The sequence below is a fragment of the Onychomys torridus genome, chromosome 15, assembly GCF_903995425.1.
Source record: "Onychomys torridus chromosome 15, mOncTor1.1, whole genome shotgun sequence".
Lineage (NCBI taxonomy): Eukaryota > Metazoa > Chordata > Mammalia > Rodentia > Cricetidae > Onychomys > Onychomys torridus.
In genome coordinates, this window is record NC_050457.1 from 16,971,324 (window position 1) to 16,988,903 (window position 17,580).

At 39.7% G+C, this 17,580-nt stretch overlaps 1 protein-coding gene across 2 annotated transcripts in view; it reads left to right on the plus strand.

The window, feature by feature from the left end:
- Positions 1 to 17,580, plus strand: part of Homer1 (homer scaffold protein 1) — a 112,898-nt gene that overhangs the window by 84,620 nt on the left and 10,698 nt on the right. The window contains exons 6-8 of one of the 2 annotated variants that reach the window (XM_036207068.1): positions 12,856 to 12,891; positions 13,920 to 14,076; positions 17,143 to 17,253. In XM_036207068.1, the coding sequence (XP_036062961.1) occupies positions 12,856 to 12,891; positions 13,920 to 14,076; positions 17,143 to 17,253 (304 nt within the window). The remainder of the gene's footprint in view (positions 1 to 12,855; positions 12,892 to 13,919; positions 14,077 to 17,142; positions 17,254 to 17,580) is intronic. The other variant, XM_036207067.1, reaches the window with a different exon arrangement.

The following is a 17,580-nucleotide window of genomic DNA, read 5'->3' on the forward strand; positions in this document are numbered from 1 at the left end:
ATATTTTTATATGTTGTAGTCTAGCAAATGGAAGACAGGCTTGAATTTAGTAGACCTCACTTTTGCAAAAGATAGATACATGTTCATGAGAGTTGAAAGAGGCATCATTTTCCACCTGGAGACCTCCTCAGTAAAGCATTCTGGGGGAAAGTTTCTAAAGAAAGCTCTTAGAAAATGGTTAGTTGTTTTTATTTGTTTTCAAAAGGTAAATCAACATAAAGAGTGGCTTGTGTTAATATAATAGGTTTATAATTTGTAGTATCAATTTGGGCCAAATCCTTTTTAGTTTTTGCTACAAGTTACCAATGAATCGAGTGAGTAGTTACCCTCTTTTGGGTGGACCCCCAATCCTCCAAGTTTACTGATGCAGGAAAACTGTTTTTATGTTAAGGTATTGAAAGTACCAATTTTAAAAGTGGATCTTTTACAAGTAAACGTGATTGAAAAAGAATTTAGTGTTACATCTGATTCCTTACAGAAAGTAGACTGTTGTACTTTTCAGTAGGCATCTCTGGGGGCTTTTCAACCTGATGTTAGGAGCCAGCAGTGAGACTAGAAAGGGGCATAAAGTTGGCACTTCCTGTGGTCCTTCCTCAGCCACCAGAGGCCAGGCCAGAAGTGCACAGATGCCACATCTGCAGTACATGTCTCAAGAGATCAGTGTGGAAGGGTTGTTTACACTACACAGAGCACCATGATGGGATCCAGGACATCTGAGAGCCACTGTGACTCTCCATCTTAGTAAAAATGGAGCAAGAACTAGATTTTTTTTTTCAGTTCCTGTTTTTATTTATTCAGACACAACTTCTTGTCTTCTGGTTTAAGAACTAGATATTTTTGTGTCCTCCACAGTCTAACGGGAAGCTGCACAGTGGTGGCTGAATGTTTCGTGAGCCAAACACATGTAATTCAGATTCAGGTTTCACTGTGTCTCCCCTTTTGCCACCAGAAGGCAAGCGCTGGCAGTGCTTGTGACAATGAGTTCTGTTTCCCTCATTTTCTTACTCCTTCATTAACTCGCTGAGGTTACCAAGGTCTGCACCAAAGGTTTAGACTAGTCATAAATAATATATCTACACTACCAAGGAAGGAAGCTTAAATCATTCAGTGAGTACCTGATGTTGATTTGACTTAAATTACATCTGTTTCGGTCATTTACACCACTGATCAAAAAGAGTCTTTTTAAAATATTTAACATTCATATTTAACATTAAATCTCTGGCTTTTTCTTAGCTCACTGAAGATGCTTTTAAGACTTTATTGCTTATTCATATAGAGAAAGCCCTAATATTTGAATACCCATTACATATTTCATACAGGCTACTTACTCCTGAGAATTAGCCTATGAAGGTAGTTGCTGTTAATCAGTAACGGATGAAACAGTAAGGCTAAGTGATGAACCAAGACCCCATAACTAACTAGTTGATGTTAGTTTGGAGCCCTCAAACTCCCAAGCCTCTCCTTGGACCGCTGGTTTCAACAGTCAGTTCTGGCTTAATGTGTATGTTCTTCACAGCTCAGAAATATTTTTAGACTGATACAGAGGCCCTCCTTGTACATTTGGAAGCAACTTTATTAATTTTGTAAGTTCCTTAAAGCCAGTGATATTTTACTTTCTTTACAAAAGCTAAGTAAGTTTAGTATTTTAGCTGATCTCTATGATGCCTTTGATTATAAAATTATATTGCATTTCACAAAGGAAAATTTATAAAGTACAACCTCGATAGTTCTTTCAGACAGATAAAGATATTAATACAGCTACTTTTAATAATGAAAATTGTGTGTGTCTGTGGTATGGGGGTGCTTGCACATGTGTGCATACAGAGGCCAAACATCTATATTGTTGGTCTTCCTGTTTTGCTTTCCAGCTAAATTTTTGACAGGGTCTTTCCCTGAACCAGGAACTCACCATTTTGGCTAGACTGGTCAGCCAGGGAGTCCCCAAGATCTGCCTTCCTCAGCTTAGGGATTGTAGGCATGCATAGTGTACCCAGCTTTTACATTGCTACTAGGGATCCCAATTCAGGCCCTGGTGTCAAACACTGAGCAATGTTCCCAGCACATGCTGGCTACTTTCATACACACATAAATACATTAAATGGTTTAAAGATCCTTGTGACTTAATCATTTCCAGAGTCCCACTCTTCTGATTCACTTTTTGATGTCATAATTCTGTCTATATCCATCCATCCATCCTCTACCTACGTACTACCTATCTGCCTCTCTGTCTGTTTATTTGGAGCCAGCTCATTCTGTAGCTCAAGATGGCAAGGAATTCACTCTGTAGCCCAGGCCGCCTTCAGGCTTTTGTCCATCTTCCTGATTCAGCCTTTGAGTACTGGGATTGGGGCAGAGGATAACAGGGTTAATGCCAGCTAGGGCTACATAGCAAGACTGAAGCCCCCACCTTGGGGTCGGAGGAAGAGCCTCCAAAGAAGTATCCTGATTAATAACAGTAAATGAGGGGTTGGGGATTTAGCTCAGTGGTAGAGCACTTGCCTAGCAAGCACAAGGCCCTCGGTTCAATCCTCAGCTCCAAAAAAGTAAAAATAAAAATAAAAAATAACAGTAAATGAGTATTGAGACAAGCTACAGAGTTAAATGTAGTAGGAAATTCTCTTCACATATCAGGCTATTTACCTGTCAAACCCCAAAATTCTTACTGTTGCACTTCCTTTTGGCAAATGTATTATAGAGTATTATGCTTTCATTAAAGAAGAATTTCTCTCCTTTAAAGAAACAAGTTTTAGGGGTTGGAGATTTAGCTCAGTGGTAGAGTGCTCGCCTAGCAAGCACAAGGCCTTGGGTTCAATCCTTAACTCAAAAAAAAAAAAAAAGTTTCATTATTAAGAAACAAAAATTTGTTGGGTGGTGGTGGTGCCCATCTTTAATTCCAGATTCTGGAGGCAGAGGAAAGCAGATCTCTCTGAGTTCAAGGCCAGCCTGGTCTACAGAGTGAGTTTCAGGATAGCCAGGACTACACAGATAAACCCTATCTTGAAGGAAAAGAGAGAGGAGAGAGACATATAGACAGACAATAATTTGCCAGGTGTGGTGGCACATACCTTTAATCCCAACACTGGAGACAGAGACAGGCAGATCTCTTTGAGTCTCACAGGACAGCCAGGGCTATGTAGAGAGACCATGTCTCAAAATAAATAGGTAAAGAATGGAAGGAAGGAAGGAGTGTTGCTGGAGTTATCTCCAGTCCTGCCTGGCCCACAGCCACACAGAGCCAAATAAACACACAGATGCTTATATTAATTAAAACTGTTTGGCCTAATGGTGCAGGCTTCTTGCTTGCTAGATCTTATATCTTAAATTAACCCATTTCTATTCATCTATAAGTTGCCTTGTGGCTTGTTGGTACTTTACATCTTATTTCTCATGGTGGCGGCGGCTGGCAGCATCTCCGGACTCAGCCTTCCTGTTCCCAGAATTCTCTTCTCTGCTTATCCCTCCTATACTATACTTCCTGCCTGGCTTCTGGCCAGTCAGCGTTTTATTTATCAGTTAATCAGAGCAACACATTCACAGCATCCCCAGCACTTCCCCTTTTCTTTTTTTCAAAAGGGAAGGTTTTAACTTTAACATAATAAAATTACATATAACAGAACAATTATCGGGGTTGGGGATTTAGCTCAGTGGTGGAGCACTTGCCTAGCAAGCACAAGGCCCTGGGTTTGATCCTCAGCTAAAAAAAAAAAAAAAAAGAACAATTATCAAGCAAGAATTATAGTTAAAATATCTAGTCTACTTATAATATCTAGTCTATTTGTATTTGGCAAAATTAAAGACAATATTTTATCTATCCTATATTTGTGATTCTAGGGTTTCATATCTAACTTATCTTTTATCATGACTAAGGAAACTATACCTATCTAGTCTTCAACTACATCAAATACCTCAGAAGGATAGAATATTACCTGAGAAACAGGAGAAGGATGCAAGCAACTTTCGGGAGTCTTGAGGGAGTAGACAGAAACAGCTGGCAGCCTGGACAGTCATCCAAAGTTCTGTAAAATTGGGGCATCTGTCTTCAGCCCACAGACCTAGAGTTTCTCAGTCTCTTCCCTCTGTGTCCTGTAGAATGTCTGGCAGTTTCCTCTGTGAAGCAGGAACCTGAAGGACCATTTTGCCAAGCAAAGTTCAGTGGTCACCTTCCTATGGTCCTGTATATCCAGTTGATACACTTTTTCAAGTTGAGGCAAGAACAGTTTCTTTCCCAAATGGCTATTTTTGCCAAGAAGAAGATAAACTCCATACAGAGTGTCTTCAATGCCCATCTTTTTCTCTGAAGTAAATCGATACTGTCAGAAGCAGACATGTCTCTCTGTCCAGAAAATTAAATTTTTAAAAAATTTTAAATGCCATATTCTGTAGGTCTTTGAAGTGCTTGAAGATTACCTATCTAAAATATATCTGTGTATACCTAGAAAACTTTAACTAACATGGCTACAAGTTATTAAATCTGTATTTCTTAATTACCCTTTACAATTTAAATGAGTTACATAAACATAATACCTCCAACGAGAGTAGAAATATATATGCACTATAACAAAATTAAGTTTAAACTTATATCAATAAACTCCATAGCAATGTAAAACATTTCTAAACAAGTTGTTGCTCTTTAAAAGTAGGTTCATTAATCTGCCCTTTCATCCTATCATTATCTATACGAATCCCTTTTCTTCTTTAGAAAGAGATTGCATTTATAATTAACTATTTTTTCTCTGTCCCACTCCAGAGGGCTTTTTTGATACGGGTCAGAAAAATCTCTTAACTTTTTTTTTTTTTTTTAAAGCAATATGCTTGGGTTTAGAGAAGGAGTGGGCCAATTCCATCTCCATAGCCAGCTTGGTATATTTGGGAATTTGGGCTTAGCTTCTCATACTACTTCCTGCTGGATGAGGGTGCTTTATTTTTATGGGGACATAAAGAAAATTTTAGGATTATGGAGTACTCCATGAGGCTGTATTCTCTGAGCCAGTTACCTTGAAATCGTTCTGGATGTTGGATCATCTGGGCCATGGTGTCATCGGAGACCTTTTAGGGGGTCTTGGCTTGTCAAACCTGATGTATCTTAATCTGGAACAAATCCATATCCTCTTGTTTCCTGTGGAAACAAAAGCAGAGCCTCCTTTCCAAAGTAACATATCCCTAGATCCAAATTTTGAAGTAACAATACGTTTAAAATATACATATTGGTTTAACTGAGCATCCTTTATAATCAAAACTCTTCTACAGTTAAAAATCCCAAAGATAACAGTATCCAGATTCTCTGTGTGATACCCACCTTACGTGGCTTACTTTTTATATTACTTTTACTTTTTGTAAAGACTATTTTTTAAAACTTTCTATTTCTTTAATATAACTGTCTATATTCCCTTTCTTTTCTCTTCCAAGCCTACGTACATTTTTATTCACACTGTAAACCATTTAAAGTCTTGTTCCATCTGAATCTGTCTTATTGTGTAACTTTTGCTTTATACTGCAGTGGTTAACACTGAAGCAGAAACCCTGGCTGCTGGCTCCACCCAACTCAGCTTCCCAATGTGGTTGTACATTTAATGCCAGCTCTGGGTCTGAGAGCCATGTATACCATCAGCATGTAGCCCAGAAGCCTTTTTTTTTTTCCCACTAGTACAAGCTAGATCTATTATGCAGTGCTCTGTGCGACTTGGAGATGCTGCAGGTCAAGTGCTCACGCCACAAGCCCGCCATACACAGGCTGTGGCTAACTTGAGAGAGACAACTAGGAAGCTGTTTTTAGCTCCGTTTTAGAACCTTTTTTTCTCAGGTTTTAGGTGGAAAATCTTGCTGCATGTTCTGGCGCCATTTGTTGCTGGAGTTTTCTCCAGTCCCACCCAGGCAGACACACAGACGCTTATTAATTAAAACTGTTTGGTCTAATGGCTCAGGCTTCTTGCTAGCTAGATCTTATATCTTAAATTAACCCATTTCTTTAATCTATAAGTTGCCACATGGCTTGTGGCTTATCAGTACTTTACACCTTACTTTCCATGGTGGCGGCAGCGGCTGGCAGCATCTCCTGACTTAGCCTTTCTCTTCCCAGAATTCTCTTCCCTGCTTATCCTGCCTATACTATACTTCCTGCCAGGCTACTGGCCAATCAGCGTTTTATTTATCCATCAATCAGAGCAACACTTTCACAGCATCCCCAGCAAAGGAGGGAGGGAGAGAGGAAGGGAAAAAAATCCTGACCTTAAACTGTTGAATGTATCTTTTTGTCATTGTTTTTAAGTGGACCTAGCTTGGAGCCAGTAGTTAATACAAGAACGCCTAACCTAGAAAGAACATAAGCATGTTTGGATCAGTATTGATCACTTTCGTTCTCCCCATTTAGGGTGGGAGGTGAAGAGCCAAGTGCAGGCCGTCTTCAGATCGCATAGTGCTATGGAGTGTTTCCTCTTTGGGATTTTTGTTTTAGTTTGTTTGTTTGTTTGTTTGCTTTTCCAAGACAGGGTTTCTCTGTAGCTTTGGAGCCTGTTCTGGAACTCACTTTGTAGACCATGCTGGCCTTGAACTCACAGTGATCCACATGCCTCTGCCTCTCAAGTGCTAGGATTAAAGGCATGCACTGTCACCACCCAGCTATGGATTGGCTTCATTCTTGATACCCTATTTTTACGTATTTTGAAAAAAAGATGATCTAATCATTTTTCTTAGTAATACTTTACTAACATGTGTAGAGTACAGGCAAGGAGTGACCATTTTAGAGACTCCGATGACAGATCCAGAGCTCTAGATGTCTGTCTTAGATGGTGCAGGTAGCCATTCACATTGGCTTATTCAGAGGTTAAATGTGCTGCTCATGCACCAGGCTCTCAATTTTGAAATATTTTTCTTCTTGATTTTATATTAATTCAATACTTCAATACTTTCCTCACAAAGCTTTGACTTTAAGTAACGGGAAACTGAATTTGAAATCCAGTGTGAGGAATCTCTGGTGATGGCTTTGAAGTGTTCTGAGCACCTTGTAGATTTGAAGCCAAGAGAAAACTAGCTGATCCTTTCTGAAGGGAAACTTTACCGAAAAATCAAAAGCAAACACTGGAATGAAGAGTTATTTTACCTTACCCCTGCATTCATAGTGTTCCGGTTGTCTCCAAATCATTGGACAAATTGATTTCTTCCTGAGTAGTTAACTAACTTTCGAAACTGTGGTTATGCTAAAAGACCAAATCAGCCGAGTTGTTGTTGTTGTTGTTGTTGTTGGTGGTGGTGGTGGTGGTGGTGCACACCTTTAATCCCAGCACTCGGGAAGCAGAGCCAGGCGGATCTCTGTGAGTTCGAGGCCAGCTTGGTCTACAGCGCGTGATCCAGGACAGGTTCCAAAACCACACAGAGAAACTCTGTGTGTGTGTGTGTGGGGGGGGGGGGACCAAATCATCCTCAAGAACACCCACAATGTTTTTGTATTGGTGGAAATCTAACTCAGGACCTGCATGTGCCAGGCAGGGAGCAGCCTCCTCAACACTTTTTAAACAGGTATTTCTGAAATGTAAAATGCCAACTTAAAATTACACTATCAAAGTTAACCCAAAGGTATCAATTACTACTAAATATCAATCTAATAGGGAGGAAACCAGTATCTTAGAGTTGAAGAAAACGGAACATACCTTTTTCTTTTTTCAAAATTGGGAAGGATTAAAACATACACATGCACGTAAGACTCTGAGATAACTCACGTGTTGAACTCCCTTTAGTATGACAGTCTTTGGCCTTTATGAAGTTGAAGTTGTATAAGTCATTATAATAGAAGCATTTACATACTTGGTAGCCAGAGAAATATGTGGATAACCACAGGAGGAAAACAATGAAGATTGATAGGCAAACACTAAATTGTATTTCACTGTGCTTTAGAAGAAATATGACCCAAGGAACAGCTCAAAGTAGATGAAATAGGAATGTTCTCTTAACAACTCAGATTTACCACATAATAAATCTGAGTTAGTCAGCAAATGACTTTTAGATCATGCATTCATTTACCTTTAATCAGTCTGAGAAAATACAGACATGGGGACTGGAGACATGGCTGGGTAGTTAAGAGCATGGACTCCTCTTCAGAGGACCCTGGCTTGATTCTTAACACCCATATGGTGGCACTCTGTAATTCCAGTTCTATGGGATCCAACACCCCCTCTAGCTTCCTTAGGCACTTCATGTAAATGGTGTACAGATGTACATGTATCCTACACATGAGACAGTAAAAAAAAAAAGAAGAGAATGTAAAGACATAAAAACTTAATATTAGCCAGGTGGTGGAGGCGCATGCCTTCAAGAAGTCCCAGCACTGGGTAGGCAGAGGCAGGCGGAGTTCAAGGCCAGCCTGGGCTACAGAGTGAGTTCCAGAAAAGACTCCAAAGCTACACAGAGAAACCCTGCCTCTAAAAAACAAAAACATAATACTAAACTGCTTTCCTATAGTGTTCATTCCAGGCTGTGTAAGTCTTTGATCTGGCGGACTGTGGCCTTGTGCACTGAACTGTGTTTGGGGGCTCTGAAGAGTAAAAAAAGATTGGTGAAAATCCCTAACACGGCTTGGCCGTGTCAGGGCTCACTACTCAATACTTTGGGACTGAGGCATACTCATGGAATGAGAAGTACATTAAGAGACTGGGTTCCTTCAACTTTTGCTGTCCTATCTCTGACCTTGCTCCAGTTTCCTACCACCCCAGGCGCCTGCTCTTTGTGCCTGGCATGGCACTTTCCCTTTACATACCCCTGCTACTTTAATCCTTCTCCCCCGTCTGTTTCTTACCGCCCTCTCCAGTGGCCCGCACACCTCCTTTTCTTACCCTGGAGCACTGGTCTGCTTCCTGCCCACCCAGTCTCTTCCCATGCCGAGAAAGCCAAGCTCATAGAGCGGTTCTGAGAAAGTTCTACCAAGCTGAAGAAAGTCTTTCCAGCTCCTCTAATCATTTGTCATCGTCCAGTCACAGGAAGAACATACAAAAGCATGTAGAAAGCGTTTTATTGAATTTTGGGAGTAACATAGCTTTATTAAAGGGGCTACATACCCTTTTTAATATGTGAATTTTTATCCATTTTAATAGTTTGTATACTTGTAAAGCTACAAACAAAAGGTAACAGGCTCTCTGTTCTATATTCTCTGTGCCCTTTTGTAGTTAACCCTACTGTCTTTCTGTAATTTATTTTTCACTTTGCAGATCTGATATACAGTACTCACTAGGTAACTCCATACCCTTTGACAACATTTTGTGTTCCCTGGTCTTGACTGAGCACCTCAAATGTGGTGTGCATTTATCTTTGGGGGCTGGTCTTTTACATGTAACATGATTTCCTTGAGATTCATCTGTATTACAGTACATTCAGAATTTCTTCTATTGAAATACCTACATGCTTTATTTTGTTGGTCCAGCCAACCACTGAAAGACATGGGGTTACTTCTGCCTTCTGACTGCTGTGACTAACCCTGTTAGCAGAGTGGGTATTTTTTTTTTCGGCCTTTATGTCTTAACATATTTCTTCAACCTTCTTCTGTAGTACAGTAGCGCATTTTATTAGGTAGTTTGACCTTAGTCCACACGTTTTGTGGGCTCCTTTTTCTCTGTGTTTCACTTTGACTGATTTGATAATTTCCTGTAGTTATGTCAGATTCCCAGAATCAGTCAAAAACATTCTTTATCTCTATTACATGATTTCTGACACTGTCACTTGATTCTTGCTTGTCGTTTCCATTTCTCTGTTGAAATTCACAGTCTGATCAAGCCTGATGTCTCCTTTTCCAGGAAAGCCTCGGAGGGCTGTTTGCCTTCCTGCTTAGTACGCCCTGCATCTCTGAGTCAGAAGCCGTGGATTGCTTTCTCTTTTGACACTGGCTTCATGTTGCTCTTCAGTATACACTGCAACTTACTGAATGTCAAATACTGCATAAAGACAGCAGCGGTTTATAGTAGTTGTCCCTTTATCCAGAGGGGATTGGGTCCGGGGCCCGTTGTCAATACCCAGATCTGTGGGTCCTCAAGTCCCTTATGTCAAGTGGCATATTGTTCCTATATATATCCTACTGTACACTTAACCTCTAGAAGTAGACTGATGCAGTTTATATGCTGTATAAATAGCTAATGCTTTGTTGTTTAGGAAATAATGGTAAGGAAAAGCCTGTTTATGCTCAGTACAGACAAAATACATTTTTTCGAATCCTTTCAGCCAGTAGTTAATTGAGTCCACAGATATGGAACCCATAGATATGTAAGGCCAGCTACTATATGTGCTCCTATACTTGGGTATGACTCTTTCTCATGTTAGCATAGGAGTTAAGTAAGTCATTCTACTCAAGGGTTAAACTAGGTTTTTGTTTTATCATGTATACAAAAGAGAGCACCAGATCTCATTACAGATGGTTGTGAACCATCATGTGGGTGCTGGGAATTGAACTCAGGACCTCTGGAAGAGCAGTCGGTTCTCTTAACCTCTGAGCCATCTCTCCAGCCCTTTATCTTTTAACCCACTTGTAGTATTATCTTGTGCTTAGGGTAAATGCTGACCTGCTGGAGAGATTTTTCCCACAGTTCCTGATACCTCCTTAGCTTTTGGGTTGTCTTATACTTTATCCCTTTCACAACAGGAAGTTGGTGTCAGCATGATGGCAAGGACCCAGCTACCTTCTGGTGGCAGGTAAATGCCATCTTGTTTATTTGAGGGTCTTCTATGGGAGTTTCTTACCCCTCTCACAGGTATTGGAGACCCAAATCCTGGACTGTTTTCTGTTCTTCCTAGGGTTTAGAGGTTTGTTCTCTTGTTTCCCAACTGTACTAGGTCATCTCCTGTGTCCAAAGAAGTAGGGGGACAGTTTGAGATTATCCTTTCCTAGTAGACTAAGCCTAGGTAGGCTTTACAGCCTTCACACAGTAAGGGCATCTCCCTTCATCCAGGCCTCTCTTGTCTCCCCTCTTTGCTCCCAATCGTTCACTCATGCTGCTTTTGGCAGAAGATTGTGGTAAAGAGCTTGCAGGAGAGTATAATCCCTCCCTCGTGCCTCCTAAGAGTCTTAGAAATGCTTTTTAATAGCTGCCTTGCTCACAAACAAATATCGTTCCATGCATGAAATTGTATGATCACTTTGTTGACCTAGAAAATGAATACATTTACCTGGATTTAACCATAGTATACTGGACGTTTAGGATTATGTCTTAAACTTGAGCTTCCTTAATCTAAATAACAAGCAAATTTGAAGATACTGGATGTGCTGAATAGTTTTCTGTCAGCTTGACACATGCTAGAGTGATTGAGAGGAGGGAGCCTCCGCTGAGAAGATGCCTTGGTAAAAATCAGCCTGTAGGCAAGCCTGTGGAGCATTTTCTTAATGGTTGATGGGGGAGGTTGTGGAGGGGGCCATCCCTGGGCTGGTGGTCCTGGGTTCTATAAGAAAGCAGGCTGAGCGGGCCATGGGGAAGCAAGCCAGGGAGCAGCACAATCAGCTCCTGCCTCCAAGTTGCCACCCTGCGTGAGTTCCTGCCCTGACTTCCTATGATATAAAAGTGTCAGCCAAATAAACCCTTTCCTCCCCAACTTGCTTTTGGTCATGATACTTCTAACTAAGACACTGGAAAATCCTAGGGTAAATTGGAAAATGTTGCTAACCTACTTTAAATATATACCTAGATGGTCATATCTTTTCTAATAAGTACATTGGTCATATGAATTAGGTCCACCCTAAGGAGTTCATTTAACCCTCTTCCCTAAAAACGTATCTCTAACTACAATCATACTGTAATATTCTAAGAGTTAGGACTTCAATATTGATAAATTTGGGTTGTGGGGCTACCATTGAACTTGTAACAGAAGACACTGAAAACCTAGTTCCATTGTAGAGCTCCTTCTGGATGACAGTGTCCAGCAGAGCCCTCTGCTACAATTACACGTCCTGTGTCTTTGCTAACCACTAGTCATGTGCGGCTGTGGCTATTGACTGTGTGAAGTGTGCCTAAAGAGACTGAAAAGTGAATGTTTAATTTTATTAATACTGAGCAATGTAAATAACCACATGCACCAATGGCTAACATTTGACTAATGCTTGACTAATCTCTAGTTAACATATAAAGATTGGAGGATTAATATAGTTAATATAGGACTCCAATACCATAGTCATAATAAATGAAATAAATAGACATAGATTGAGTTATGAAATTCTTAATGGAGTTTCTATCAATAGAATATAAAAGTGAGATAATAATGTATTAAAATGCCCTTGTTCTTTCTCTATAGAGATGTTGTAGCTCATCTTTAGAATGGTATTGTTTTTTGACAAGTAGATTTTAGAAATAAGTCTTTAAAGTCATTTTCATTTTTTAAAGAGGTTTGATAATTGCATATAGCAAATGTTTAAATTAGTTCAATAAGATTTCAGTTACCAGATTAAAGACTCGGTTTATATGAAACACATTGGGGGAAAACTGTAGGTGGTTTTAATAGAAACTAATTCATGTAGAATAGGTAAATAGTTAGGTATTTTTCTTAGAAAACCTAAATCTAAGTTGTTCCACAAAGAAGAATTTGAAAAGAGTTTCTTTTGGGGGGATAAAAATAGTTTGCTAAATTCATTGCTTCATTTATTGCTTTATTCTGTCCTTTAATGTTTTGATGCAATATTATTACCTGGTAAATTTTAGGACCAAGTAAAACTAATTTTAGTTTTATAACAGTTATAAAAACTGCAGTCCCGTATACCCTTTACCTGGTATCCCTTAACTAATGTCTTGCATGATTGCAGTATAATCAACAGGCTTTGGGAATCAGCACTGTTGCAATAACACCAGCTGCGCTCAGTCTTTACTAATGATTCTCTCTCTGTTGTCTCTTTGACAGTGCTGGGGATCGAGCCCAGGGCCTCTCCCATGCTAGGCAAGTGCCTTTACCATAGAATGCACCTGCAACCCCAACGTTCCTTTCCCGTTCTACAGTGTGTTTCGTTACTATCTCCAGTCTCTCTTCTGGTCCTTGGTCTTTTCTTCATGTTTTTAAAGGATTTTGATTGATTATGTTGAAGAATGTTCTTAAATTTGGGCTTCTATGATTTTTTTTTTCTTATTTGATTGATTAGCATTTTGAGTTTGTTTGCTTTTCTTAAGACGGCCTTTGGAAGTGATCTGTTGTCCTTCTCTGTCAGGGGGTTATAATGTGGATAGATCTTAAAACTGGTATTAAGCTTTAGAAATTTTGATTATGAAAACTGCTGTCTTTGATATATTACAACTACTATAAAATACCAGTCTATAAAACATGCTTTGTGGTGTAAACTGATACTAAATACAAAACCATTGATAAAAGGATGCTGTAGTTATCACTGATTAATGGGACAGAGTTAGTAGAATTTCATTCATTGGAGTAAAATTCAATAATGAAAAAGAGAAACCATAGTTTTCTTTCAAACAAGACAATTCTCCATTGGAAAGTTAACAAAGTAATTATCAAGAAAGGATCTTCTTAATGAATAGAATTGCTTTTGTAATAGTTATTAGAATGAATTTCTTGATCTAGCATATCATATGAAATCATTTTATTATAATAAATTTTTATATCTGAGCATTTAAAAATTCTGAATATAAAGATACAAGTCAGTAATTGAAAAACCTTACAATCATGTAAGCATCCTCATCTGTCCCCACTGAGGAATGAAACCATAGTGGACTTGGGTGCCCTTAAACAACATACCACATCGTTAGGTATTCTTTTTAGCTTTGGGTATATTATATGTGTATCACATTTACCTGTTAGACATATCCCATTCTAGAAGCACTTTTTGTTTTTATAGTTTGGGGTTGTCTGAAAACATTCTTAGACTATAAGCTTGATAATAGAATTAAATATTGTTGTCCATTCAGAAGCAGCACCCAGTGAAATGATAACATTTTCTCCTTGTTTTGTTTTAGTTCAGCAATCAGCAAACACTGGGAGGCTGAACTAGCTACCCTTAAAGGAAACAACGCCAAACTCACCGCAGCCCTGCTGGAGTCCACGGCCAACGTGAAGCAATGGAAGCAGCAGCTGGCCGCCTATCAGGAGGAGGCAGAGCGGCTACACAAGCGGGTAAGGGCAGGGCTGCACCAGCACGGTGGATAAAGGTTTCTGTGGTGAAGGGAAATTTGCATGTAGAGAGTCTTCTAGGGAAATTCTTTGCTTATCAGGAATGTATATGAGCTAAGTTTCCTGCTTTACTGGCTCAAGGTAAATATTTCTCACAGTTTAATGAGAATGAAGATTATATGGCTTTCGTAAACAAATGAACTGATTGTAGTTTCAACTGTGCCAATTAGCTGTGTGCCACAATGGCAGAGCAGTGAATAGGAAAGGGGAATAGAGACAAGGAGACCAAGTTAGAACAGATACTATCCTGTCCTGTGTGTAAAAATTAACTTACAGTTTATAAGACGAAAAAGTTGTGGAGCTCTGTTCATAATACATAAATATACTTAATGATGAGTAAGATAATCTTGTTAATTTTTTTATCACAATGGAAACCTAACTTATGACAGATCACTGGTAGTCAATACCCATTGAAGATCTAGTGTGTTCTCTTACTGTGTAATCATTTCCCAGAAAGAATTTTTGCAGCAGTAAGAATATTAAAGCATTTATGAAAAGAAGTACACGCCTGTAATCCCAACACTTGAGGAGTGAGGCGGGAATCTGCAGTCTTTGGACACACATCTGTAGTATCCAGTGCCTTCTCTCCTGTAGACCAAACTTGCCGTTTTTTCCTCGTAGCTGGTATCGGTTCAAAGGATTGTTTGGCTGTGGGTATATGGCAACAAATGATCTCAGCTTTACTTTAGATGGGTTATCGACCACTTGGTGCCATTTCCTGTTACCACATGCACAGTCATTTTTAGATACATATTGGACATTATAAGTGAGGTTTTATAAAGCCTTCTAGTTCCTTTGGAGAGTTGTTTTTTATTATTATTATTATTATTATTATCATCATCATCATCATCATCATCATCATCTTCATCATCATCAGGCAATAAATCCCTTGAATTTATCTACTGATAGATTTAGTCAATTTTAATTTTCCCTTGTCCTAGGGAAAATCCCCTAGTCTAGTTGCAGGCAGTCTTCTCCCTAAGATGTAACCCTCTTGAGATGTCACTGGAAGCATGAAGTATTTTCAAGGCCTCATTCATCTGACACGATTCAAACTGCCTTCCCTGTGGCCAATGCCACCACCCTCAGTCCTTCCAGAGTCCGGTATCTCTGCCTGCGCCTACCTCCGACCCCCCACCACACCCTGCACTCCCTGACCCTTTAACTGTGCACACTCAGCTGTGGGTCCACTAAAGATTTGTAGCAGATCTATTTGCCTTTTAGTTAATTCCCCCAATGTCTAGCTCTTCCAGCTATTCTGAGGAGTCCCAAAATGCTTGGACTCCTCAGAATAATAAAGCTAAAGGTTTTATCTTGAGTTCATTGAGCCGTACTGCTGTTCTAGCAAGTGCCTTTAGACAGAGATGTGTGAGTCATTGACACCTAATGTGACTGCTTGTCTAGAGTTGGCTGTTTGGGGTTTTGTTGTTGTTGTGTTGTTACTATTGTTTGTTGGTTTTTTGTTCATTTTGCCCACAGGTTGTTCGTGTATGCGTGTCTGTCTGTCTGTCTGTCTCTGCCTCTGTCTATGTCTCTGTCTGTGTCTGTAAAATGTCTGCATGTGATTTCGGGTGAGTTTGTGTATGGCTCCCGTGTTGAGGTTTTAGGGACTGAATTCAGACCGTCAGATTTGTGTGGCATTTGCTTTTCCTGCTGAGCTGTGTCTCCAACCCATTCCCAATAGTTCTTTATTAGCTGCTCTGTATTGTGAGCAAGGGAGAAGAGAGCTTTGAGGGTTCCAGCAGAAGGGATTGCCTTTCAGAAGATAGGTGCTGAGTTGACCACCTGTTAAGATCAGGATGGTCTTCACAGGACATTCTAGTTCAGTTAAGAAGATGGATGTGAACACCATTTCTTCTCAGGTCAAAGAGAGTTGCCTACTGTTACAGTTAGAATTGTACATCTTAGCCAAAATACGTTGCAGCCAGTGAATGAAAGACCCTAGGATTTAATTTACCCCTGTGGTCTGGGGATGCGCCCAGTGGTACAGTGCTTGCTTCACATGTAAAAGGCTCTGGGTTCAATCCTCATTAGTGAAAAGAAAAAGGGAAAAAAAAATTTAATATTATAAAAAGCAGTTGGAAGACTTTGAATGAAAATTCAAATGAAAATTAATTTGTTAGCAGTTCCAGAATATCTAAGAAGAGAGGCCATCGTTGTAATTAAATCCACTGCAGGAGCATTGCATTTGTTCAGACCTAGCAAAGAATGTCTGTGTAAGGAAGCATATTAGTACCTAAGTAGAAAGGAAGCTAGGATGTGAAGGAAACACTTCCAGAATACAGAGGGTGATTTGCTGTTTTGAAAGCGCAAGGCAAGTTTGCTTTATCCTAGTCAGCAGGACTTTGAGAGAGTGGCATATGAGAAGTTGTGGTAGGGTGTCTGTAAATGTGTACACGATTTCTTCTTGTAGTAACAGGTGGATGACTTTGAAGGACACTGACCTTTTCCATTGTCTTCAAAAGATGTCAAGTGCTCGTTAAAAAGTAATATTACTTATTGACTCTTGGTAAATTCTTAGTGACTGAAGAACTGCTGTCTTTCCCATAAGAGGCACAGTTGACATGAAGTCATTCTAATATCCAAGTTTTTAGGTGTTCTTAAGCACATCTTTCATTTCAGATTCTCCCACGGTTCGGAAATATATCTGAGAAACATGCTTGCTTCTGCAAGGCCAGAAGACTACAGATGGGCAGCGGACGGTCATAGCTGTGCTTTGCACATGTTAAGGAACTTTCCTTAGGAATTCTTTGTAGTGGTTATCACTTGTTTTCCCTAACCTGGCTCTGACCAGCACTGAATAATCATTGTCCCCAAACTTTCTAATAACCCTTTGGTTTTTGCCATTGCCTTAAATATTTATCTTTAAAGAATTTATTTTATGCTGGGAATATTAATAGTCTTTCATATAGTAATTCAAAATTCATTAACTTCTCAGGGGCTTACTATGACTTCAAAAAACCCTTTGAAATTGCCACTTAATTTAACCGTGTCCTTATTTATTTGCAGGTCACTGAGCTTGAATGTGTTAGTAGTCAAGCAAATGCTGTGCACACGCACAAGGCAGAGCTGAATCAGACAGTCCAAGAACTGGAAGAGACACTGAAAGTGAAGGAAGAGGTAGGTCCGCTCTTGAGTCATCTGCGGCCCAGACAGTGCTGTGTGCAGCGCAGTGGACGGTCTGCAGGTCTGCAGCACTGTCGTCTACAGAGCCCTGCGATTGGCAGTCTTTAAAGAGGAAACTTACTGTTAGGAAGCTTGCTTACGGTTTCCCCACTCACGGTTCTGTTATTATTAACTGTGTTGAACTCTGGTTGCCTTTTATATGAGGGTTGTATTTATATAATCAACAGGAAACCATTAGAGATTAAATGAATTTTTGCAAATTGTTGCTTTTTTGGTTTCTAGTCAAAAAGAGCTATTTTATATACCAAAGGAAAAGTTGTA